Source organism: Lepus europaeus, chromosome 17, assembly GCF_033115175.1.
Source record: "Lepus europaeus isolate LE1 chromosome 17, mLepTim1.pri, whole genome shotgun sequence".
Taxonomy (NCBI): Eukaryota; Metazoa; Chordata; class Mammalia; order Lagomorpha; family Leporidae; genus Lepus; species Lepus europaeus.
In genome coordinates this window covers 28,821,132-28,847,679 of record NC_084843.1, presented here as the reverse complement: position 1 = coordinate 28,847,679, position 26,548 = coordinate 28,821,132, and the positions used below count along the sequence as shown (strand labels likewise).

Here is a 26,548-nt window from a genome sequence, read left to right as displayed (position 1 = left end):
AGCTAATCCTCCGCCTGCAGCGCCGGCACCCTGGGTTCTAGTCCCATTTGGGGTGCCGGATTCTGTCCCGGTTGCTCCTCTTCCAGTCCAGCTCCCTGCTGTGGCCCAGGAAGGCAGTGGAGGATGGCCCAAGTGCTTGGGCCCTGCACCTGCATGGGAGACCAGGAGAAGCAGCTGGCTCCTGGCTTCGGATCGGCACAGTGCGCCGGCCATCGTGGCCATTTGGGGGTTGAACCAACAGAAAAGGAAGACCTTTCTCTCTGTCTCTCTCTCTCTCACTATCCACTAAAAAAAGGAAGACCTTTCTCTCTGTCTCTCTCTCACTGCCTAACTCTGCCTGTCAAAAAAAAAAAAAAAAAAAAGAAAGGAAAAGAAAAGAGAAAAGGATTGTAAAGTTGAAAACAGAGGCCGGCGTTGTGATATAGTGGGCAAAGCTGCCACCTGCAACACCGGCATCCCATAGGGCACCGATTCAAGTCCCGGCTGCTCCACTCCTGATCCAGCTCCCTGCTAATGTGCCTGGGAAAGCAGCAGGAGATGGTCCAAGTGCTTGGGCCCCTGGCACCCATGTGGGAGATCCAGAAAAAGCTCCTGGCTCCTGGCTTCAGCCTGATCCAGCAGATGGAAGATTTCTTTTTCTCTCTCCATCTCTCCCTTTCTGTTAACTCTGACTTTCAAATAAATAAATAATTTTAAAAAAATAACATTGAAAACAATGTATGGTGGAACTCAACTTTATTTATAATCTACACCCCTGAGAGAGATACTTCATCTTAAGGAGTCTTCCTATTTTTTTTTTTTATTAACCAGTATCCAAGTGGTTGAATTAGCAATACTTATCTCAAAATTAGACTGAAAACAACCTTAGTATCAGCAAAATAAGATTACCTAGTACACCTGACAATTTATACTACCCATTCTGAGAAAGGAAGAGAGAGATTTTTAGTCCCTAACATGGTAAATTGTACATAATATTAAAAGAGAAAAGCCATTTGCAAAGTATGTTCTATGCAACCTCATTTTTGTAAATAATGTGTACATACATATTACTATTCATGCATGCATATGAAAAACCGGAAAGAGCATCCAGAACTTAACAGTGGTTTTCCTGGAAAAGGAAGGACACCCACCAAAGGAGACTTGCCTTCCTGGCTTATACATTTCTGTTGTTTAAGTCTTTGTACTAAAAATGAAGTGATTTTGTACAAAACGGTGAAGTGTCAGATTTTTCCTTAGTGGCAGAAATTCTGAGGGGATGAGATGGTGTCTTAAGGAACTTGTTTTAAAGTAGTTCTCCACTTTTTCACAAAAATCACCCAAAGTTTCCCATCTCCTGGGAATTCCCTAGGCAAAGCGAAGGCAAGCTCTTGGCCACAGCGGCCATCGGGAGAGAAGCCAGAACCGAGGGCAGGAGTCACCACGCCTTGCATTCCAGGCACCGGACCCTTACTCTCCAATCCACTCTGCTGCTCCCTTTCTGAATGAGGAGACAGAGAAGAGACCTGAAGTTTCTGCGGGGTCAAAACTGCTCGGCTCTCTCACAATGCGGTCTGGAAGAGCTCAAGTAGACTACAAAGTTACCCAATCAAAACACTGGAGTCAAGACCCCTAAGTCATCTGGCCTGCATGACCTAAGTAATGAAAGACTTTAATGAGGCTTTCTTTGCCAGATCAGTTTGCCAGCATAGACGTGGTCGGAGACGGTTCTACGTCGAGAGGAACACGGAGGAGGGAAGGGAACAAAGACAGGAGCCCTAAGAAAGGTGCTGCCAGCTCCAGAACAGAAGGTGTGGCCACGGGGGAGTTGGGAGCAGCGGCTCTGAGGAGCAGTCCTTCCACCCCGGGCACCTGGAGGCACAGAAGTCAGAGAGGTGAGGGCCAGGGGCGGGTGCGTGCCCTCCCGGCTCCGCCGCCTGCCTTCCAGAGGATAGGATGGTGAGGTCACTTTGCTCTGCCATCGAAACCGCTCTCCTCCCTTCTTCAGAACGCAAGTCTACCTCCTTCAAAAATGCTCCCCTAAATAAGCCTATGCGATTTCTAGTCGGTTTGTAGCAAGGTAATGCTTTATTAAATTACATTCTTTGGCTGTCCCCGGACCCAGCTGTGACGATCTTTAGGGTGGAAATCACGTCTCAGTTTTTAGAATGTCTGCAATGCCTAGTGGAGGGCTAAGATGTACTAGGCATGCGGAATGGAAAAGGTGAAGGAAGAAATCACCCGGCCTCCTGCTGCTTCCCACTGTGCCTTCCCACTTAGTACACGGAGGGTTGGGAACCCCACGCTCAGATCAGAGGGCCTGAGGCTCACCTGCACATGATCTGTTTTTCCCCCAGGAAAGTGATCCTGACAGTAAACTCAGGCTCAGAGAGCTACAAAGGACAACCCGGGAAGCCCGGTCCCTTCAGAATCCCTTTGGGGACCAGGCGCTGTCTGTGGTCAGTGTGCGTGGGTGGGGGCGGGTGTGGTGTGGTAGGCGGGGGCGGGCAGGGACTCCACGCAGTGATTCTGTGGAGAGGATTTGCCGTGTCTCCCCCTCCCCCTTTGTCCTCTTTCTCCTCATCCCCTTCTGCGTTTGTCTGGGAGGGTCCTGGAGAGTTCTTTTGACCGACTCAATCTTTCTCTGGCACTTGAGTTCTGATTGGCTGAAGGACTTAGAGGAGAAAAAAACTTTAATTAAGTAGATAATCTCAGCTCCATTTCACCTCCCCTTAACTCTGTTTGGGATCGCTTACAGGCCAAGGAAGTGGGGCTTTGAGAATTCCATCCCACTACCACTGGGGAGACTGCTCCCCATCTTCCTTCCCTGTCTCCCCGTTTTTAAGAATTTGCTCTCCTGCTATTCCAGAGGACTATGTTTCGGGAGAAGCCTTGTGTGTGTGTCTTTCTGTTCACCTGTGTCCTCCAGCTCAGCCACACCTGGTAAGTAGCCTGGGCCGGAGACTAGGTAAATGTATGTAATATATTGGAGAAAGCTTATTTTCACTTCCAGAAGCCTTGAGCCTCTCCTAGGAGGGGGGAAATTGTTCTCTAGAGTAGGGCTCATCCTAACTGTATGGCTGATTTCAGCAAATCTTTGGAACTTCTACCAATAAAGCAGTGGGTTAAAAGATGGCAGGGGCTCCTGTTTTTATAAATTGCTATACCACAAAATGTTCCTAGTGATTTGGGGAGAAGTTGACAATAGCCCTGTTTTGTCAAATCCTGATGTCAGCATTGTAGAGGAAAGGAAGTGGTTCGAAACAAGTTCTACTGGTGTTGAATCTGATCTTGAGGTGAGGGCTGGCGACAAAATTCAGCAGGATCTTATTTTACACGTTGTGATGTGCCTGTACTTTCCTTGGACTGTTTGAAGTAGCTGCTCATACTGTCATTTCCTTGACATGAACAAGTTATCTGACCCACTGTGTCTGTCCTGGCTTAACAAACACAGTTGAAATCAAATATTTTAGAAATCTAAACTTCTCCACACACTGGATTTGTTTGACTAACAAACATTTCTAAATTGTTCAGATGGTACAATAATGTGTGCTTGGTAAACTACTGTACAAATGGTAGATACTATTATCATGCTTCTCGTTTAGTTCTTGGAAACCACATAAAGTATCCATACGTGCAATTGTTAATCAGCGAGTACACAATAACGCCCAGAAGCACAACTGGGGAAAAAAAGTGTTGCCAGGGCATTGGCAGTCTCTCCCCAGTCAGATACAACTTCAGCCTCTCCGTTCATAGGTTCTGGTTCTACCATCTGTTTACCCAAGATACTAACCCAACTGCCACAGAAACTGTTGAGGAAGGAAGAATAGGAATCTCTTTGAAATAAGCTCCCTGTGCTAATTGAGAGTGTATTCCTATCACGAATGAGTCTTTATTGGAGTGCTAATAGGAAGTATACCAACTTAATGCAACTATTTGCAAATCACTGTAATCACTTGTGGCATTTCTGATTACAAATGGAACCACCAAATAATTGGTCGATTTTTAATTGGCACTTTAATTAAAAATTTCAACATACAAAAAAAAAAATCTCCTCTCTCTCTCTCACGAGAACAAAAAGACAAAAGGGCAGGAGACTATGGCAGGCGTTTCTGCTGATGCCCATGGTGTTCTTCAGCTGCTTCAGTATCAGCGAAAGAGAAACACGAGATTCCTTTCCCCAGTCACCAGGGCAGTGTGAAGAATTGTTCTATAAAAAATACCTTTACTGTGTGTTCCCTTCCCTGCTGGAGGGGTCATGTTCATTCCATTCCTATATTGACACAGCCACACTGAAAGGTGGCTGGGTTGCTTGTCTGTCCAAATTCAAGTGTCTGGATGCAAAAAGAGAAAAGAGAAAAGAGATGTGAAAGAAAGTTCTAATTTAAAAAACAGGGCTTAGGAGCCCTTTCTTGCCTTGCCTGACCTTAAGGAGAAAATGATGTACAAATCTCCCGTATCATGCAATTAGATTTTAATTGCTTTTTCCCATAAGCCCCGATTTGGATGGAACATTTGCATTCTGTCAAACATCTGTTTTCAGTAGCGGTGGAAAAGTGATTTTTAAATTGAACATGAAATCTCGATGATTGCTATAATGATGCCATCAGGGTTTTGCAGAAGGTCATCAGCCCCTTTGTGCTGTGCAGAGAGATCTAACCAATCACAGCTTTTGAGATGTTTCTCTTAATACTTTATTATCAATCTTTTATGTAAGAGCCTCAAAAGCATTTAACAAACAGGGAGCCGCAATTTCTGCCTGCCTGTTCAATTGTAGGCCCACGTGAACTTACTGTCTGAAAGAGTCCATCCACAGAAATTCCTGGGCTTAAAAAGAGAACAGTCGACATTTACCCACAATATGGAGTTTCTTAGGTAAATCAGTACAGCATTTTTTAAAGCGCTTGCCACAGTTTCTTACTATTCTGAAGAGAATTGTCCTGTAGTGACTTGGGAAAAATCTTTTCTTTGAATTTATTTTTTCTTAACCCTATGGCTCCCAAGAAAGAGAAGGGAATACGTGAGACAGCAAAGCAGACGGGATGGTTATAGCTGGGGCCAGAGGTAAACCAATGGGATTTTTCACTCTCTGGATATTTACTCATCTGGAATGAACGAGCCTAGAAAGTTTTTTCTTAACTGTTAACTCCATGTTACTCCAAATGGTGTCCCTTAGACACACTGACTCTTACCCACTTCTCTCTCTGGCTCACTCTCCCTCCTTTCCTCTTTCTCTCCTTCCCTGCCTCCCTCCCTAACTCAGTCACTAACTCAGACAGGCGCACTGGGATATAGAAATGAACCAGGGCTCCAGTCTCCTTCCTCAACCGAGAGCAGTCCTGGCTTCTTTCCAGGGGTCTGCAGTGGGGATCTAACCAGGGCCCATTTCTCTCCTGCAGTAGGGTCTTTATGGCACACCTTGGTGGTCCTGAAGCATGCTTCCATTCTGTACACTGAGGATTGTAGAGTAACCCTTCCATGGCTCCAGAGCTCCCATCTGAGAGTCACATGTGATATTCACAGCTGGGGAGGGAATCCAGCTCTTTGCACCATGGTCTCGCCAGGCATTGCACACAGCTGAAAGTCTGTTCCCCACACAGGTGCCACTATTTTCAAATGTGTATCATCAACAAGAAAACACAAACCCTATAAAACGTACTCAACTCATAACTGTTTTTGGTTACATTTGGTTTTTTTCATATTGAGTTTTTCCCACCAACACATACAAAAAAACCAGGTAACGGTTAAGAGAGAGTCTTCTAAACTGTGTCACATATGAAAGGCACTCTCTTCCTTGAAGAGGCTGGGAATCCCTGGAATTAGAGACATTAAAAAAAAAAAAAAAAAAAAGAGGAAAGTGTGAGGAGCTGCTTTGGAATCTGGAAAGTAAGGGACTAACATAAGAGATTCTCAATCCTAACACCTTCCTGGTCCGTGGAAGAGCCTGGGGCTCGGGGATCAGCAGCCTCCCCTTCGAGGCAAGGCCGTCAGGCTGAAGCCCACCCGAGCCCAGCCGGTTAATGCTCAGTGTGACTGTTGATTTCCTCAACAACCTGTGTTTCCCTTTCTCCCATCATGAAAGACAATAGGAACTCTTACTAGTCTCAATACCACCTGCTATCACTCCTCTCCACAACAAAGGCTGTGCGGTGCTGGGAAGAGACCCTGAGTGCAGCTTCTCCTGTGACCTCAGTGTGTAAGCGATGCTGGGGATGCTGGGGGTGCATCTTCCATCTCTAGGTGCTTTTCTGGAGAATAAGAAGTCAGGAAGAAGGGTCTCTTTTTTGTGCTATTAAACAAACAGGGCATAAGAAAATACCAGAAGAAAAGAATTTTAATTCAAGTCCCCTCTTCATGGAAACAGATGATAACTAAATGTTTGCTTTTCTTTTTCCCCAGCTGAACAATGGGTTTAATGCTACTCTCTGTTAGATACCGCTATTCCTTCCAGGGACTAGTAGGAAAATCCCTTTATCCCTGGGCTCCAAGGACTTGTTTCCACTTCCCCCAAGAAGGCAGAGGAGAATTCATAGGCTTAGAGAATGAGGTCCATACCATTTTCCTTAGGATAAATCTTTATTTTTCAAAAAGCATTTTGTTCTTACGAGGTAAAAGATCTGGCTAGGTTAACAGTTAGGGGAACTCTGAGCTTGGCTCACATAAATAGCATTCCCCACTGCCTCCCACTTGAAATATGCCCGCACTCCAAGGGCCTCTGGAAAGAAATGCCATCCGCTTCAGCCAGACCCTCCAGTCTCATTACAGGCCACACTTTTATGGTTTGTTTTTCTCCGTCTTTATGGTAAGCCGCTGTTATTGATCATATCACCACCCCCCACCACCCCCCACCCCACCCCCCACCCTGTATGCTTCTTAGGCTAGCGTTTTCTCTAGCCCAAGAGAAATTCGGACCATAATGGGGTCATTTGAATCACCATTATCTGGCCAATCCAATTCATTTATTTTAATAGATTATTTTTCCGACGTCAGCACCCTGTGGTACGAGCACATTACGAGGCTGTGTGCCAGCAGACCCAATCAGACCCTAGCAGAGGGCCCCGTAGTTCCTTCTTTCTATGCACTCTGTAGATGAAATTCTGAAAGGCTTCACGCCAAACTTCAACCATCCTGAGTATGGAGGAACTTTTCCTTCCTTCAAACCTGTTGCTGCTACAAATCTTTGTCGTTTTCCTGCACTTTGTCATTTTCCACACTCTTTAGGTTTACGAAATCAGACTTGGAAGTTTCATTCCGTGCCAATGTCCAGGATGATAAACAGGGAGCCAATACCTGGTCCACCTGCTCCTAGCCGGCATTTCCACATCTTAATCCATGGTGTCTGGTGGATCCCAGAATCCATGGATTATTGCTCCAGGAGAATTCTGTTAGTTTTTAAATTTTATATAATAGAAATTTTCATTTTTAATAACTGAAGAATGACCAGATACATAATGATAAATGGTAGATAAACTGTAACTCAGCTTCAACTGTTATCAGTCCCTGATCAGTCATCTTTCATCTGTGCTTTCTGTAGGATTTCCAACTGCATACATTTCTCTTGGCCTAAATCTTCCAAATACTACCATGGGTCAAAATAAGAGGAAAAATAGGAAAAGGAATCTCCATCCTGTGGCTGAGAGATGTGGGGCCAGAAATCAGATTGAATCTTGGGGAACATTGGGCCACCATATCTGTATGCTCTTGGGGAGAAAAATCAAGAATACAGGTTAGTAAAAGGAGATAAGTCATTCAAATACATGTTGAGTTTAGCTCTGTTGGAGCTGTGGCTGGTTAGCAAAGGCAGCAGAAATTGGTGATTGGATCAGGTTGAAAAAATGTCGCCATCCGTTTGAATCGACTTCCACTGGGCAGTGAGAATGCACTAGAGTACCAAGGCATGTCAATTTTGCTCCCTTGAAATGTTCACCTCATTGTTTACAGCTCATTGTTTACAGGCCGACATGTCCTGGCGTTGCATCCATCTACACAGTTGAGAAGATGAGCATTTTCTAAAGCCTGTGCCACAGCCTTGAGGCCCTTAGCAGTTTTCTCTTAGAGACCAAGGGAAGGGAGCCAGCCCAGCTCTTCCCCTCAGAATCCTCATTTAAATGCTAAGCGCTAAAGTGCTTTCTTGCAGCTCAGTGTTTCTCAGCAGAGCTCCCTACAATGCATAAAGAAGGGGAAATGAGGACGAGGAAAGACAGGAAAGACGGTCTGTTGCTGTATAAAATATCCTGGAGTACAAACCACATCTGTCTCGGGGAAAAGACTCACTTGAAAAGCCGTGATCTGCCCAGAAAGGAATCCACCTGAGATTGTTTGTGGAGCTCCGTGGTACACAGTTGTCCCATGGGCCTTTTCCAGTAATTATTTGGCAAGAGCTGGATTTGGGATAATGTGGGATTTTAATAGAAGAACTACTACTAAAATGGACATGCCTGTTTCACTTTTTTTTTTTTTTTTTTGTCAATTGGTTTACAAGACTTTTCTCTATACTTTAGGGCACTGAATTATTATACAGAAAATTCACACTTATAAAAATATGTTTAGAATTATTTACAGAGCTGAACTCCTTTTGAAGAAAGAGATAGTGTTAGAATCAGTGAAACCGACACAGGAATGTGACCACAGGCTGCTCCTCCCTGGATTTTTCCTTTTCTACTTATCTACAAAACTCCTCACCAGGCCCTGGGCACCACTGCCGCTGTCTCTCCTTTCCTTCCTTTCAATGCCACACTCCTCCAAGTCCACACTAGTGGACTTCCTTTCGTAACTCCTCACTCTGAGTCTGCCAGCTGTTCCCCTGCCCTCCTGAAGTTGAACTCTCCACTGATAGTTTTGTTCCCTCTCCACACATCTGGAAGGGGGAGGAGACTTGGCTTGGAAATTTAAGTACTCTTCCCTGCAAGACTTTGGGGATCTGTGCCTTCAGCTTCCTAATCCCTTTGTCTAGTCAACAGGATACAGCCTGATGGCAATGACTGATGCTTTAGAGTGGGCAAGAATTAGCCATGCCATTCGCCCTTGAAAACAATTTTGCATTTTCAGCTGAACTCTTAATCGAACAGTGACGTGTACTTAGTCTAGATACTCTTGGGTATTGTCAGTGAAGGGGTGTGAATAAAATGTCTGGACCAATAGGATTCTGTTTTACATCATCAGTAACACCTGCCTTCTGTGTCATGGTGTGTGTATATCTCTGTGTGCTTGTGCACGGGTGTTCTGTGGGTCACATGTTGTGGAGGACAGAATGAGACCCAAGGAGACTCACTCAGAAGGGGCTGTGTCTGGACTCTTCCTGGGTCATGGCATCCAGAGAGTTCTCTGGAGGACAAAGCAGCTGCCAGAGATTCATTCTAAGAGAAAGTTGTGACACAAGAGCACCTTCCAGCCATAGCCCTCACAGCTCTCCTGCTCTGGACCCTCCCCTTGACCTTCCTGCCCCTTCCTGTGTGTTCCCTCTGAGTCAGATCTGCAGACGAGCTCTGCAGCCATGTTCACTCCCATGCATCCTCTTCTCCCCAATCCCAGCAGGAAGGTCTCCTGCCCTGGTCTCCCCTGATGCAGGCTGACTGTAGCTTCAGGCCAGAGACTTGTCATATGGACATGGAGAGATGTCATATGGACATGTCATATGGACATGGAGAGATGATGTTGAAGGTTAGGGAGAAGCCAGCAGTGCCACGCAAAGGACTTGGGGCGCAAGTGGAGAGAGGCAGCACCACAGAGGGGATCAGAGGGCATTAAGATAAACATTCTGGGTTCAGAGAGGAAAACCTCAAATTTTGCAGAGGGCCTTTGGCCCAGTGGGCCACCCACATCCCATAAAGGAGTGCCAGGGTTTGAGTCTCAGCTCTGATTCCTATTCCAGCTTCCTGCCAGTGAGCACAGTGAGTGGCAGCAGATGACGGCTCAGTACTTAAATCCCTCCCACCCCACAGGGGCAACCTGGATGGAGTTCCAGGCTCCAGGCTTTGGCCTGGCCCAGCCCTGACTGGGCAGTGGGTGACAGCTGAAGTAATTGGGTCCCTGCCGCCCATGTGGGAGACCCCAGATTGAATTGCCAGCTCCTTGCTTCCACCTAGCTCAGCCTCAGCTGTTGCAGACACTTGGGGAGTGAAGCAGGAGATGCATGCTCTCTGTTTGTGTCTCTGTCTCTCAATATCTCTGTGTCTCTCTCTGTGTCAATCTCTCTGCCTTTCAAATAAATTTTTAAAAAGAAAAAGAAAGAAAACGTCAGATTCTGGGCATACTCAGGAACTTTGCTTTGAAAAAACACCAACACCTGTGAGGCAGAGAGAACGGGAATCCTAACTTAAGTGTGAGCCACGTCAGCCACTGGTACAGACACATGGGGGCACACTTGGCGGTGCAGTGGGGCTGGCCCGCCAAAAGCTCGCAACACCCAACCGAGCAGCCTCTGCAGAGGGAGTGCAGCTCATGCACTTGGCCTAGTAACCAGGTCCTAGGTGCAAGGGGCACAGCAGGGGTGAGGAGCAGCATGGTGCCTGGCGCTCCTGTCCACTGCCATCTGTGCCAGAGGTGTGTGTGTTCTCACCATGGCTGCCACACTGCCAGCCATACAATGTGATGTGTGGCGCAGACTGTCTCGTGGGCTTTGCTAGCTTGGAGAACTGCTCCAAAAATAGGAAGAAATGGTTGAAACTAATTGGATAGTGGCTTAAACTCCTTGTGCACAATTAGGCGTGATTGACAGAGAAGGGAAACTTGCAATTTTTGGGGAACTTCCTAAGGTGGTAAAGTCATGTCAGCTTCTTCAAACGGCATCAGACAAAGAGGAGCTCAGTGTGTGTGTATCTATCTACAATGAATGTTAAGTTAAAAGCAATACACAGACGCACACAACCAAATCACACAAACAAACAAAGGAAGAGAAACTTGGAGACACTCCAAGAACTTAAACAGAAGCAATGGCATTTGTATTTAGGTTGATCCAAAGTCCCTCCCCTCCTGGCTCCGCTCCCTGGGGAAACAAGTTCCTGATCAGGCTGATTATGGAATAGGCAATTCGGGATGCAGTGTGGGCCCCGGGGAGAAGCTATGTGTTGCTGAAGGACAGGGGGTGATTGAGGAGGTGCAGTGCCCTCGATTAAAGCATTTTGAAATGTGGTTCAACTATGGCTCGGTGACAGCCACTGAGGTGTCACCAAGTTTGAAGGTTCCAAGAGGGTGCAGCAATGGGGAAAATGACATAAGATCCACAGGGCTCTGTCTTGATCCCCCATAGCCTCACACTGCTAACCCCTCTGTATCTGTGGATGGTGGCTTAACACCCCACGAAAGGATGGTAATGAAGACAGGAGGGAAGACGTAAGGATGGGGAAGAGCTGCCTCGTAAGATCAGGTGTTAGAGGAGCCGGGCTGGAAGGTGGGAACACAAGGACAGGAGGACACAGCTGGGCTAATCAGCCTAGGTGGAGCAGGTGACAGCAGAAGCCACTTACAGTGGGGCCTTATTGTGAATGCTCAGCATGAAGGGAGGAGAGAGGGAGGGAGGGAGGGAGGGAGGGAAAAGGGAGAGGAGAGAGAGAGAATCTGATGGCTGTTAGTGAATTAACTAGGTTAATGAGGGGTGGCCTTCGAAGCTCATAGGGCAAAGTGTGGGCCAAAGAGTGAGTGAAAGATCCACTTAAGGGCCAGGTCTATAAATGTGGAAGAAGAGCTGTGGCCTTCAAGGCTCCTGGGAGTGGAGGGAGGGAGCAGAAGAGCTGGAGCACAAGGACGAAGACCAGGGATCCAGTTCGTATTCCACCCAGGAAGACCTCCCTGTGGAATGGGGAAGAAGGCAAGCAAGAAGGGAACTGCCCTGGGCTACAGAGGAGACCTGCAGGGAAGGGGAGGTCGCCGACGTCCTGGCCCAGTGCAGAGGCCCAGCCTTCAGGTAGACTTCAGCAAGGGCTTTGAGAGTGGCCAGAACCAAAAGGTGCTCCTTCCTGCATGAAAGAGAGACCACCTCCCGGGCTCGAGATGGGTGCAGGCAGAGCAGCGATTTTCCAGAAGACGAAAGAAAGAACTTCAGTCTCCCAGACCCTCAAATGCCAATTCAGGAATCAGATGCTGGAGGCCCCTCTGTGCTCTCCCTCCAGCCCGGGTTTCCTGCATGGAGTCTGAGGATTGCCTGCAACACAGCCCTCGCAGGAAGTGGTAATGCAGATTCCTGCCACCTCCTCTGCCTCTTGTCCTCCTCTCCTGTCCCCACTGCCAACCCGGAATCTCTGGAGCCAGGACCCAGGGACCTTCCCAGAGCACACCCATGCACTGTACAGTCGGGTCTGGGCCAGGCACCTGACAGTTCATGGGACTTCGTGGAGCTTGGCAGTTGCTCACGTCCTCCACGGGGCTGACAGCAAGGCCAGAGGCAGCCCTGGGGGAGGCGATCTCACCAAAGGCCCTTCAGGCAGCTGGGGACAGTGGCAGAGCTGCCGTCTCAGGCTGTCTTGCTGAGGGATTCTCTCACTTGTCCAGGCCCTGAGCCCCGGGGGTTTGTTTTTAGTGAACAGAAGCTGACTACACCCAGGGTACAAAAGGGCCTCAGAGAGTCCTCCCTGGGATCAGTACATGCCCTGGTGCTGCTTCTCCAGAGAGTCACCATGGGGGTGGAAGAGGTCCGGGATGGGTGAGTCAGTGATGGCAGTGTGCCAAGGCTGGTGCGCATTGCCCCTGGGTGAGCTGGGCACTCAGCACAAGGCCCTGAAGGCCGAGCCCAGGAAGGGCAGCTCAAGAGCACCGAGCAACCCTTGTCCGTTCTCCCAGGCTCCTGTGTTGTTGCATCCTTGGAAGGGGCTCCATGGTGGGCCCACCACTTGGCTTCTGGGCACGTCAGGAGAACTGGTGAGACTGCAGGCTCCAGAAGTTTACTGAGATGAGCATCTGTGGAATCCTTCAGAGAGCGCATTCCCTCTAAAGGAAGAGCCGAGAAGGGGCAGTGACGAAGCTTGTGAATGTCAGCAGGCCCCTCAGTGCCCGTCCAATGAAGGGGACTGCAAGGGTCCTGGGAGGGGAGGCTGCAGGCCAAAACTGGAAGAACTGTGTGACTAGATCCCAGAAGAGCCTTGTATACAAATGACAGTTTTAATAACCAAGTGGAAAAGCACAACTCTAAAGGGGAATAGAAGATACTTCTAAAAAACCAACAGTGCTCACTTCGGCAGCACATATACTAAAATTGGGACCAGCGCTGTGGTGTACAGGGTTAAGCCACCACTTGCAACGCCAGCATCACATACGTGTGCCAGTTCGAGACCTGGCTGCTCCACTTCCAATCTGGCTCTCTGCTAACGTGTCTGAAAAAGAGCAGAAGATGGCTCAAGTGCTTGGGCCCCTGCACCCACATGGGAGAGAGTTACAGAGAGAGGTAGAGACAGAGAGAGAGGTCTTCCATCTGCTGGTTCACTCCCCAAATGGCCTTAACAGCTGGAGCTGAGCTGATCAGAAGTCAGGAGACAGGAGCTTCTTCTGGGTCTCCCACGCGGGTGCAGGGGCCCAAGAACTTGGGCCATCTTCTACTGCTTTCCCAGGCCATAGCAGAGAGCTGGATTGGAAAAGCAGCAACTGGCACTAGAACTGGCGCCCATATGGGATGCTGACACCTCAGGCTGGGGCTTTAACCCACTGCGCCACAGCGTCAGTCCTAGTAAATGTAAATTAAAATGTATATGGTATCAATATATAACTATATGCAAACAAATACATATATATGCTAGCAATAGGACAAGAAACAACTATAAAATTTTTACTTGGCAGTGTAAAAGCACAACTAGAATTGTGTACATAAATTGCTTACCATTTACGCCTGATTACTGTGAAGCACAACCCCAATGGTGTAGCATCACGTGTGTTCCATTGACTTTGCTGAAGGTGGGACTCTAACACTGCCCTCTGTGTGCACATTGTCCACATGCTCCGTGTTCACCGTCTGCCATCTTGCTGGGAGCAGTCATCTGCTCCCGTGTGGAAAAGGGAGCAGAAGCACAGGCTCCCCACAGACTCCCTGCCCACATCCCAAACCTTCCTCCTCCAGTTCTCTGGTGCGTCTGATGATCCTCCTATCCACTTTTCCCAAATACCTTGGTTCAATCCCTTTAAAATTTTATTTATTTATTTTGAAAGTCAGAATTACACTGAGAGAGGGAGACGGGGGAGAGAGTGAATCTTCTACCCACTGGTTCACTAGCCAGGTCAAAGCCAGAAGCCAGGAGCTTCTTCCAGGTCTCCACGTGGGTGCAGGGACCCAAGCACTTGGGCCATCCTCCACTGCTTTCCCAGGCCATAGCAGAGAGCAGCTGTATCAGAAGTGGAGCAGCTGGGACTCAAGCCAGTGCCCAAATGGGATGTGGGTGTCACATGCAGTGGCTTTACCCTCTGAACCAGGACACTGGCCCGGTTTAATCCCTTTTTATGGAGGACTTTCTTTGTTAGGGGCTGAAGAGTATCCCAAGCTAATGAAGACGGCCTCTCCCTACAGTCAAGTGTAAGTGAGTGAAGAGCCTCCTTAAAATGAGGCAGGAAAAAGTTGTTGGGAAGCTTCCAGAAGTGCTGGCTGTGACTTCTGAACTAAATACTTACGCAGGAATAAGATTTTAAATAACTGCTTTATTGAGATATAATCCCCATCCCATAAATTCATCTTTAAAGTATAAAAAAAATGGAGGGGTGGGCTTGTAAATTTATTGGCTTGTGCAACCCTCACCACGATCAATTTTGGAACATTTTAGCCCCCCAAGAAGAAACCCCTTACCCATTATCAGCCACATGCCACACCCCCTCCTTACAGCCCCAGCAACTGCTGTTCTACTTCCAGTTTCTATGGAATTGCAATTCTGGGAACTACATATAGATAACTAATGACCTTTCATGTGGCTTCCTTCACCTAGAATGAGATTTTCAAGATTCATTCATGTTATAGCATGTATCAGTTCCTTCATGTCTTTTTTTTTTTTAAGACTTATTTCTTTATTTGAAAGGTAGAGTTACAGAGAGAGAGAAGGAAAGAGTCTTCCACTTACTGGTTCACTCCACAAATGGCCACAACAACCAGGACTGGGCCAGGGCAAAGCCATGGAGCTTCCTCTGGGTCTGCTACATAGGTGGCAAGGGCCTAAGCCATCTTTTGTTGCTTTCTCAGGCATATTAGTAGGGAGCTGGATCAGAAGTGGACTAGGGGCCAGTGCCATGGCGCAGTAGGTTAATCCTTCACCTGCGGCGCTGGCATCCAATATGGGCACCAGTTCTAGTCCCGGCTGCTCCACTTCCAGTCCCACTCTCTGCTATGGCCTGGGAAAACAATGGAAAATGGCCCAGGTCCTTGGGCCCCTGCACCCACGTGGGAGACCAGGAAGAGGCTCCTGGCTCCTGGCTTTGGATCGGCACAGCTCCGGCTGTTGCAGCCATTTGGGGAGTGAACCAACGGAAGGAAGATCTTTCTGTATCTCCCTTTCACTGTCTGTAACTCTACCTCTCAAAATAAATAAAATTTTTTTTTTAAAAAGTGGAGAAATGGAGCATCTGAGACTTGAACCAGGGCCCACATGGGCAGCTTTACCTGCTATGCCACAATGCCAGCCCCACCTTCATGTCTTTCTATGGCCAAATAATATTGCACTAAGGATATACTACAGTTTAATTTTCACAGCAGTCAATGGACATCGGCTTTGTGGCTATTATGAACAATGCTGCTATGAACAATGCTGCTGCAAGTACAGGTTTTTCTTGGATATATGCTTGCAGTTCTCTTGAATAGGAGTGGAATTGCTGGGTCACATGGGAGCTCCATATTTAGCCTTTTGAGCCTGAGGTTAACCTTTTGATGCCAGACTATTTTCCAAAGTGTCTGATGCATTTTAGAATCCCTCCAGCTATGTTTGAGGGTTCTGATTCCTCCATATCCTCACCAACACTTGATGTCATCTCTCTTTTTAAGTTTAGCCACGGGGGCCGGTGCTGTGGCGTAGCGGGTAAAGCTGCTGCCTGCAGTGCCGGCATCCCATATGTGCACCAGTTCAAGTCCCAGCTGCTCCATTTCTGATCCCAGGTATGGCCTGGGAAAGCATTGAAGATGGCCCAAGTCCCTGGGTGCCTGCACTCAGATGGAAGATCCAGAAGAAGCTCTTGGCTCTTGGCTTTGGATCAGCACAGCTCCAGCCATTGCGGCCAACTGGGGAGTGAACCAGCGGATGAAGACCTCTCTCTCTGCCTCTCCTTCTCTCTCTGTGTAACTCTGCCTTTCAAGTAAATAAATAAATCTTAAAAATTAAAAATTTAGCTGCTTTAGTGGATGTGATTGTTGCTGTGGTTTTTATTTGTATCTCCTTGATGACTGATAATGTGAGCATCCTCTAGCTTATTGACCAGCTGTACATCTTCTTTGGAGAATGTCTGTTCAAGTGCTTTGCCCATGTGTAAATTGGTTGGTTGATCAGTTGTTGTTGAATTTAAGGAGTTCTGTGGATATTAGTTTCTTATCATATAAATGCTTTGCAAATATTTTCCTCCCATTCTGGCTTTACTTTCTTAATGGTGCCTTTACTTTCTTAATGGTGCCTTTTGAAGCATTGGGCTGTGATGATGCGAATAGGGAGAGGGAACTGGTAACTGGATGCTGAGAGTGGACTTGGGAATATAACGATTCTTTAACAAAGAGTTAGTGAAGTCTGGAGAAGTGGCCAGTTTGGCAGGGAAGATGAGCTGGCTTTTAGATACACTGTCTTGACAATTCAAACATTCCCAATGGAGAAACTTAGCATTCATTTGGAAATGCAGCTGTGGTTTTCAAGATAGAAGTCAGGGCTGAAGGGAAGGGCTCAGGAGGCATGTATCTTCATGACAGCTAAAGCCATGGGCATGAACAAGAGAGTCTCCCGTCGCCCTGTCTCTCTGGATAGTTCTGTTCTCCTTCCAAGTCCTCGGGTGATATGTCTTTCTACTTTCACCCTAAAGGTGGGCTCCTTCATTCTCCCACTCAATAAGTATTTATTAAATGCATACTGTTTCCAGGCACTGGTAATACTTGGTGAACAAAACAGATCCCCCCAAAATCTGCTTTATCGGAGCTTATAGTGTGCAGTGGGGGGAAGCAAACAGTAAGCAAATAAATACCTAACACATGCAGAGTCAAGTGATAAACCCTGCCTAGGAAAAACAAATGGGTAGTGGAGGAGGCTGCAATTTTAAGGAGAATAATGAAGGAAAGCCTCAAGAAGAATGGCACCTTTGATTAAAAGGCTGATGTAGATGACAGAACAAGCCATATGGATACCTTAGTGGAAAGTCTCCCAGGAAGAGAACACAGCAAATGCAAAGACCCGGGGAGCGCAGAGTCCTGGTGTGTTTGAGGAACAACGAGGAGACCCATATGGCTGGAGCAGAGCAGCAAGGGGCAAGAAGCGGGAGACTGGGTCAGAAGGATAAGTAGAGGCCAGCTTGTGTGGGATTTTACAAACCTTGATAAGCTTTCGACTTCTACACTGCAGGGGATAGGAACCTATTACAGTATTTGAGGCAAACAATGGCAAGATTTTCTTTGTATTTTTGGAGCTAATCTTTAAAGCAACCAATCGTTTTGAGAACAGAATGGGGAAGAATAAGGGTGAAAGTGAGGAGATCAATTCAGAAGGCTTTTACAGTAATCCGGACAAGATGATGATAGCTTAAACCCCGGGGGTAACAGTGACCATGGAGAACTGGCTAGATTCTGGATATGTGGTGAGGTAGAGCTGGGAGGACTTGAGGCCATCTGAAAGAAAGGAATCAAAGATGACCTTCTGAGAATTTTGTCTAAGCAATGAGACCTTACATGGAGAAAGAACATGTTAGAGTAGTGACAGCAAGGAGCCGGAGCTTCAGTTCAGACACGTGTTTGAGATGCGTGTTAAGAACAAAGGGGAGATACAGGAACGTAGCTAGGGGGGCAGGCATTTGGCGCTGTGTGGGATGTACACATCCTATATCAGAGTGCTTGGGTTCAAGTCCTGGCTCTGCTTTTTTTTTTTTTTTTTTTTTTTTTTTTTTTTTTTTTTGGACAGGCAAAGTGGACAGTGAGAGAGAGAGACAGAGAGAAAGGTCTTCCTTTTCCGTTGGTTCACCCTCCAATGGCCACTGCGGCCGGCGCACCGCGCTGATCCGAAGCCAGGAGCCAGGTGCTTCTCCTGGTCACCCATGTGGTTGTAGGGCCCAAGCACTTGGGCCATCCTCCACTGCACTCCCGGGCCACAGCGGAGAGCTGGACTGGAACAGGAGCAACCGGGACAGAATCCGGCGCCCGACCAGGACTAGAACCCGGTTTGCCGGTGCCACAGGCACTGGCTCTGCTCTTGATTCCAACTAATGCAGGCCCTGGGAGGCTGCAGCTAATGGCTCAAGTAATTGGGCCTCTGTTACATGGGATATCAGGTTGAACATTTTTGGCTTCTGGCTTCAGGCTAGCCCAGCCCTAACCATTGCTGGCATTTGGGGAGTAAGCCAGCAGATGAGAAATCTCTCTCTCTCTCTCTCTCTCTCTCTCTCTCTCTCTATATATATATATATATATATATATATATCCCTCTTTCCCTCTGTCTGTGTGTGTATGCCTTTCAAATAAATAAAATAAAATTTTTAAAAAGAAATATAAGGCCGGCGCCGTGGCTTAACAGGCTAATCCTCTGCCTTGCAGCACCGGCACACCGGGTTCTAGTCCCGGTTGCTCCTGTTCCAGTCCAGCTCTCCGCTGTGGCCCGGGAGTGCAGTGGAGGATGGCCCAAGTGCTTGGGCCCTACAACCGCATGGGTGACCAGGAGAAGCACCTGGCTCCTGGCTTCGGATCAGCGCGGTGCGCCGGCCACGGCAGCCATTGGAGGGTGAACCAACGGAAAAGGAAGACCTTTCTCTCTCTCTCTCTCTCTCACTGTCCACTCTGCCTGTCAAAAAAAAGAAAGAAAGAAAAAAAAGAAAAAGAAATATAGCTGACTACAGAAGTCTGGTGTTCAAGAAAAGGGATCTAGGAATAGTTGGGAGGGTCCAGAAAGGTATAAACCCATTGAATGGCAGCCAGTCTGGGTGGCATCTTCAGCAAGTGCTGAAGCCACTTGTGGGGAATGGGAAGCTTGTGTCCCCCTGGGAACATACTGGTTGTACTGTGTTCTGTCTGGAGGGAGTCTCTATCTGTGGACCTTTCCATCGGCCATGTTAGCACAGCTCTTCCAGTAATATGACTGTCCCTAGGTGCACCCATGCACATATTTAAATTCCTTTTGGGTCCTCTGCCTCTTTCACAGGACACATTAACCATGCTTTCAGCAATCTCTGTTTTACCTCTCCCTCGAATGGCATCACACCATTGTCTCATTAATCAAGAGCAAGAGCCTCATTTGGTGCTCACCACAGGACACGGTCTTAATACTGGAGATTTTGGATATGACTCAAGTATGTCTGCAGATAGCTCAAGGGTCTCCACGAGAACTTTGTCCAAATGAGGATTACATTCTGTCTCATAATAGGTGCTCAGTTACACCTGATTCATTAATTTGGGGTGGGTCCAAATATCATACACACAAATCTTTATATACCATAAGGTCTTCTAGGAATAAAGAGTCCTCTAGAACTTCTGCCCATTACTCCACAAAGTTCCAATCTAGAACCCTCTTATAGGAGGAATCTTCACCTGGCTTACGGCAGTTTTCTCCTTTGTCACTCCTTTTCTCTTGTTGTTGTTACTTTGCTTCCTTTCTGGATGTTTGTCTTATGAAATGATAACCAGTTTTTATCTGGCTCGGTACCATCCAAAATCTTTGAACATCATTCCTAACCTAGAGACCGCCCTGTTGAGTCAGCGCAGGCTCAGGCTCCTTTCCCTGGGTCAAAGGGAGTCAAAGGGCCTTGCCAACTCCTCCGACACCAATGTTTAGGGGTCAGAAATTTACCTCCAAGCCCATAATGTCTTCGGCCATTGTGAAGTCATTTCAATTCTTCTGAATTTATTTCTGTGCTTTGCGGTACTCCTGTTCTCCACACAGCAGTGCTTATTTCCAGCTGACTTAATTTTGTCTGCCTGACTTTAGATGGTAGTTCTGCTAGATGTAGTAGTCCTCTGCGATTTTCTAAAATTCTATTATAGCTCTTTCAGAATCTTTTTTGTCTTCTTATCTGTGGCCTCCCAGTTTGGTAATAACAGGGTGAGCATCTCTAACTTGAAAATCTGAAATTCAAAAGCCCAAAATCCGGAAGGTTTTTTGAGAAGCAGGCCTCGTGGCACAGTGGGTTAAGCCCCTGCTGGGGACACCTGCACCCATATTAAAGTGATGGTGCAAGTCCAGCTACCTGGCTTCCCATCCAGCTCTCCGTCAATGCACCTGGGAAGGCAGCAGATGATGGGCCAAGTACTTGAGCCCCTGCCACCCACAGGGAAGACCCAGATGGGGTTCTAGGCTCCTAGCTTTGGCCTGCCCTAGCCCTGGCTGTTGGGGGCATTTGGGGAATGAACCAGAGGATGGAATCTGTGTGTGTGCGCACACACACACATCTGCATCACTCTGCCTTTCAAACAGATGGGGGGAAAGAAACTATGCACATCTTATGTATGTTTTATGTGAAGAGAGCCAGTCAAGCCCTTTTGGCCCCTCAAGAGACTGAACTTTCTTAGTCCGTTTCATTTCCAAGACCTTCCTGGTGGTGCTCAGTGCCCTCTGGCCTTCAGAACTGCAGGAGTGTAGCCACGTTCTCGGAACAATACAGGTGACTCCCAGGTTACCTCTTACCTCGTAGTGGGAAAAAGAAGATGATGAGTAATATATTTTTATAATTTTCAAATGCCTACTCTGAATTCATTCCCCAAGTTTCCAACACTGCAGATCATATATGTTCATATGCACATATGTGTGTATTCAACATTTGATTTTCTATAATTATGGATTTGTAAAAATTGCAAAGAAATGTACAGGGAAGTCTCAAGTGCCTTTTCCTCAACCTCCCCCACTGTTAACATCTTACAACTACAGTATAATGTCCATAGCCTACTCAGACTTTGCCAATTAAAAATTTAATTTACTTGAGGGGCGGGGTCATTTTGACATACACGTGTACACACATGTGCTTGGGTGTATATAGCTGAATGTAATTTTGCCCTAGGTGCAGCCTTGTGCAACCACCACAGTCAAGGTCGATGGACACCCCAGGGCTCATTATAGCCGCACCCACTCCCCTCCCAAACCTCTGAAATCCCCAGTCCATTCCCAGCTCTGACACTGCATACATAGGCCCATGCAGCGCGCCTCCTTCTGAGGCTGGCTTCCCACACTCAGGGTGATTTCCCGAGTTGGCTGCATCAATGGTGCATTCCCTGGGGGCCGGCGCTGTGCATAGTGGGTAAAGCCTCCTTGACAAGCAGTCATCAAACATTGCTTCTGGTTTTCATGGCACTGGAAATTGTAACTGACTTTAAAATCCAAAGTTACTATACCAATTGTATTCACATTCCTTTTCACTAAAGAAATTATCCCTACTAGGCTCTTGATGCATAATGCCTCCCTGGCAAAATCCATTTCCCTTTCTTCCTGTCAGTTCTATTTGCTGCAGCAGGAACTGGTCCATGTCTCCCCATAATCCTTGGTGACTTTCCTTTTTCCTAGGTCCGTGAACAATTTCCTGATGACTGGTCCAAAGGTAAGAAGCAATTCCTTTGATTAACACACAGCTCACTAACCTTAGCTTGTTGACTGAAGACTGTATACAAAGTTTGTGGAAAATGGATAATACGAACAAATCATGCACCGACTTCAAAAAGTTTTTACATCAGAATGAACTTATCTTTTAATTCCATTTTCCATGAATTTTTGAAGCACCATCCTCCATGTGGATTATAGCCACATCTTTTATGATGCTGTAGTATATGTTACAGATGGGTAACCTAGGACCCAGAGAGGGTTAGGGACATGCCCAGAGTCACACAGCAAACTAATGTCAGAGCTGAGATGAGAACTCAGGAGTTCTTATTCTGAATGTCTGGCCAGAATTCCCAGAGCAGAAACAGTCTTTCACAGCTGCAAGGTCCCAATCCTTCCCAGGGCAGGGGAGGGAGGTGGCTACCCGTCTCTAAAGTGCTGAGGTCGCACTGCCTGGTTTCTCCGTGGAAGGGCATTGCCAGCTCCGAGACGGTATTTTCCAAGAGTGTGATTGGATAATGGCTGCAGTGTCCTGGGTGTGTGATCTGGCACAGCCGTGTAGTACAATGAATCAAGGTTAGAGGGGCCGACGGTAAAACCCACTTTCACCCCAGGCCTGCTATTTCCCAGCTGCGGGGCTTTGGGTAAATTATTTCTCTAACCTGGTACTTACCTCATAAGGCCGTGATGCCAGGTGAGCTGGCACATTTAAAGCACTTGGGGGGAGGGAGTGGGCAGGAGCCCTGAACGGCGGCCCGCATCCCCGCAGGCGTACCTGATCTACTCCAGCAGCGTGGCGGCTGGGGCCCAGAGCGGCATTGAGGAATGCAAGTACCAGTTTGCCTGGGACCGCTGGAACTGCCCGGAGCGCGCCCTGCAGCTGTCCAGCCACGGGGGGCTGCGCAGTGGTAAGGAAGCCTCAGCCGGCTCCCCAGGCCCTGGTCCCAGGTTAGAGCCCCCGGGACCGCCCTGCCTCCACCACACCCTCCCTCTCTGGCCCTTCTCTCTCCCCTCTCTGCGCCTCTTTCTCACTTAGGGACTTTTTCCTTCCTTCCCCGACATCCTCACCGCGCCACAAACCCGCTCACCCCCAGTTCTCTGCCTTGCTGGCCCTCGAGCTGGCTGCAGGTTTCCTCGTCATCTAAGCGACCTCCAAAGGTGGGTCGGGGCCAGAATCCCTCAGCCTCTCAGCCCCGGGCCCCAGCGAGCCTCGCCGAAGGGCAGGGGGGGCGGCAGCTGACTTGGAGACCACATTGCCGCGCTCTCGCCAGGAACTGCGCGCAGCCCGTCCGAGGCCTCCAGGGCCCCCGCCCGCCCCGGCGGCCCCGACGTTGCCGCAGGGAGTGGGGATGGGGTTTCCTGCAGTCTGCCCCAGACCCATCTCCTTCCCCGCTGCTCCCCACCGCAGTCCGTCATAATCACAGACGTCACAGAACGACGGGCTTGAAAAGACAGGCTCGGGGAGCCGGGCCGCGGGCGCGCGGGCGGTGGTGGCGCTGGCGTCAGGGCAGGAGGCGGCCGCCGTGCCCGCCGCCCGCTCACTCTGGACTTGGCTTCCCGCCAGCGAACCGCGAGACGGCGTTCGTGCACGCCATCAGCTCCGCCGGCGTCATGTACACCCTGACCAGGAACTGCAGCCTGGGCGATTTTGACAACTGCGGCTGTGACGACTCCCGAAACGGGCAGCTGGGTGAGCAGTGCGCGGGGAGGGCGGCGCGGGCCGGCTGAGGTCGCCGCGGGGAAGACAAGGCGGGGAGGGGGACTCTGTAACTGTGAGGAAAACCGTGCTGAAGACGGCTGATGAGGCCGAGCCCAAGCCCTACAGCGACAGACCGGCCAAGCGCAGCCCGGCCATTTACACACACACCTGGGGTCCCTGCAGACCCAAGCCGCCGCTCCTCCTCCCACACACAGGCTGCCTGCCGTCCACACGCCTCTCTCGGCACCTGCGCCCACTCTCGACCTCCACTGCCACCTCGAAGCCACTGTGTCTCCCTCTCAATCCCCGCCTTGGGGGTTCCATATTCTTTCTTTTAAAAATTAAATTAATTTAAATTAAAAGTTAGAAAATTATTTAAAAGGCAGGGGAGGGGGGTGCAGAACACTCCCGCCCCCTGGTTCCCTCCCCAAATGCCCACAAGGGAGCCAGGAACTGAGAGCCCAATCCAGGTCCCCCATGGGGTGGCAGGGACCCAAGCACTTGAGCCGTCTTTGCGGTCTCTCAGGGCCTGCACCCGCAAGAAGCTGTAACCCAGAGTTGAGCCTGGACGCAAACCCAGACCCTCCTGTTGCTGGCCGCTGGTGCCCTAACCAGGGTCTCAACCGTTACGCCCTCCTTCGCCGCAGTGCTGGAGCTGCCCTCACCCTTTTCCGCCCCGGTTTGTCCCTTTCGCATTCTATCACCAGTCGGGCACGTGCCCCCTGTGCCCCCTTGGACGGGGACATTATAGGGAGGGGAAGAAAGCGCGGGCCCTTTACAGAGACTCTACTTGGCAACTACTGACGTCACGAGTCCTGAGCAGAGGATTGGCTGAGGCCGGAAGCGGGCCCGCAAAGGTGGCAAAAACACATCTAGCCTGAGACTAATCCGGGTACAGGGCACTCACCCAACATTCATCCTTACCCAGCTCCGACCCCCCAAGCCCAACTAGAAACAGCAGCCCAGGAGACGCGGCGCCCGCTGAACGGCCTTTGTGCCTGCGCTTTTCCAGGGGGCCAAGGCTGGCTTTGGGGAGGCTGCAGTGACAACGTGGGCTTCGGAGAGGCCATTTCCAAGCAGTTCGTCGATGCCCTGGAGACAGGACAGGACGCCCGGGCGGCCATGAACCTGCACAACAACGAGGCCGGCCGCAAGGTGGGTCCGCGGCCCCCGGGGTCGGCCCGCTCGTCCCGCCGGGGGCCGCTCTGCCGTCGCTGCGCAGATCGCACGCACGGGCCGGCCCGGAGAGCGCTCTGATGCCTCGCAGCCCCGGGGCCGCTCCCCGGCCGCTCACTGCCGGCTTTCTCCGCAGGCGGTGAAGGGCACCATGAAACGCACGTGCAAGTGCCACGGCGTGTCCGGCAGCTGCACCACGCAGACCTGCTGGCTGCAGCTGCCCGAGTTCCGCGAGGTGGGCGCGCACCTCAAAGAGAAATACCACGCGGCGCTCAAGGTGGACCTGCTGCAGGGCGCCGGCAACAGCGCGGCCGGCCGCGGCGCCATCGCCGACACCTTCCGCTCCATCTCCACCCGGGAGCTCGTGCACCTGGAAGACTCCCCGGACTACTGCCTGGAGAACAAAACGCTAGGGCTGCTGGGCACCGAGGGCCGAGAGTGCCTGCGGCGGGGGCGGGCCCTGGGCCGCTGGGAGCGCCGCAGCTGCCGCCGGCTGTGCGGGGACTGCGGGCTGGCGGTGGAGGAGCGCCGCGCCGAGACCGTGTCCAGCTGCAACTGCAAGTTCCACTGGTGCTGCGCCGTCCGCTGCGAGCAGTGCCGCCGGCGGGTCACCAAGTACTTCTGCAGCCGCGCGGAGCGGCCGCGGGGGGGCGCTGCCCACAAGGCCGGGAGGAAGCCCTAGGCGGCTCCCCTCCCGCCGCCGCACCCCGTCTGTCCCTGGCATCGTTTAGAGACCCCAGTAATAGAGGGACCTAGGAGATGGGGACCCCGCACGCCCAAGCATAGCGACCCGGAGAGGGAGAGACTCTGCCGTCTCCTTGGAGCTTGCCGGTTGCAACCAGTTTCCCCGGTTCCTCTGGGCTCTCGCAGAGCTGTCTGCGTTGGCCTCATAGCCGCACTCGGGGCCCGAGCTCTCCTTGTCCTAGGTTCTGAGCTATTGCTCTTCCTGGGACGGGGATGAGAACAGGCCCTCTTCCTCCCAGTTCCTGGCTGCCCGGCCGCCTGGCCTAGCCTCAGGAGGCGGAGGAACCCTCTCACGCGGGGTCCCGCTAAGCTATGGCTTTCCTCTTCGGCCGCTGTCTCCCACTAGGGCCCCCCACAGCTGCCTCTGCCTCGTGCGGAGCCCACCCCACGCTTTGGTTCTCTGGTGACTGCCGACTTATACACCCCGCGGATCTAATGCTTTCCCTCCCCTCTCCCTCCTTAGAGAAGCAGGGGAAGGTGGCCTGGGGCGGAGAGAGCCTCTAGGCCTGGCTTCTGGAGGCTGAGAGTGAGGGTGCGAGAAGGGGCAGGCCCTGCCCTGCCTTGCCCCTCACCGGCCTTGGCGCCACCGTGAAGGACTGCCCTCCCTGGCCGGGCCCCCAGGGGACTCCAGACACCCCCAAAGGTCCGGGAACTAGGTAGGGGCAGACCGCTAGTCATTCCCTGCCCTTTCCAGTTCCTTCTCCCTGCTCTTGACTTCCAGAGCAGCCGACTTTGCCTCTTCTCCCCGCCCCGCCAAGGCTGAGGTAAATAAAGCCGATTTCCCAGCCAGACCTCGCTCTGCACCTCTAAAGCCAGGTGCTAGGGAGGAGGCGCTAGGATGCTTCCTTGTCGCTTCCCGGATTTCCCAAACAGGCAGGATTCCGGGCACCCGGCCTCTTCCTGTGCTGTTAACGTCCCACAATGAAACTGTTAATAGGAAGTTTAGCACCTTGAACTTTAATTTATTGCAATCAGTGTGATATGTGCCCTTCTTTCCCAGGTACTGAACTTGTTCTTGGGGACGTTGTGGGCAGGACGGGCTGGAGGACAGAATCTCTGGGCTCTGTCCTCCCTCTGGCTTGGCAGGACACCATCCTCCCTATAACCTTCCCTGGTGGCCTACAAGGTTGTCCTGACTTGACTGAGGGTACTGTGCCAAGGATTTCAGTAAATCATCCACTAATACCAGGAGCCTGCTGCTTGTAGTGCTTGAATCTTCTAGTTCTAGTCCCAGAGAAGCAGTACTGAGCCCTCCCACCAGCTCCCTGGCCCTAGGGCGTATCCCAGACCAGTCCCGGGT

General features: G+C 50.0%; 1 protein-coding gene across 1 annotated transcript; it reads left to right on the top strand.

The window, feature by feature from the left end:
• The first annotated feature begins 1,651 nt into the window (after nucleotides 1-1,651).
• On the top strand, nucleotides 1,652-25,186 carry WNT8B (Wnt family member 8B). The gene is made up of 9 exons (XM_062214272.1): nucleotides 1,652-1,888; nucleotides 2,334-2,441; nucleotides 2,846-2,919; nucleotides 12,491-12,613; nucleotides 21,573-21,630; nucleotides 22,399-22,537; nucleotides 23,194-23,319; nucleotides 24,341-24,483; nucleotides 24,641-25,186. Exons 1-9 carry the CDS (start codon nucleotides 1,652-1,654, stop codon nucleotides 25,184-25,186), a joined length of 1,554 nt encoding a protein of 517 aa, XP_062070256.1.
• The last annotated feature ends 1,362 nt before the right edge of the window (nucleotides 25,187-26,548 follow it).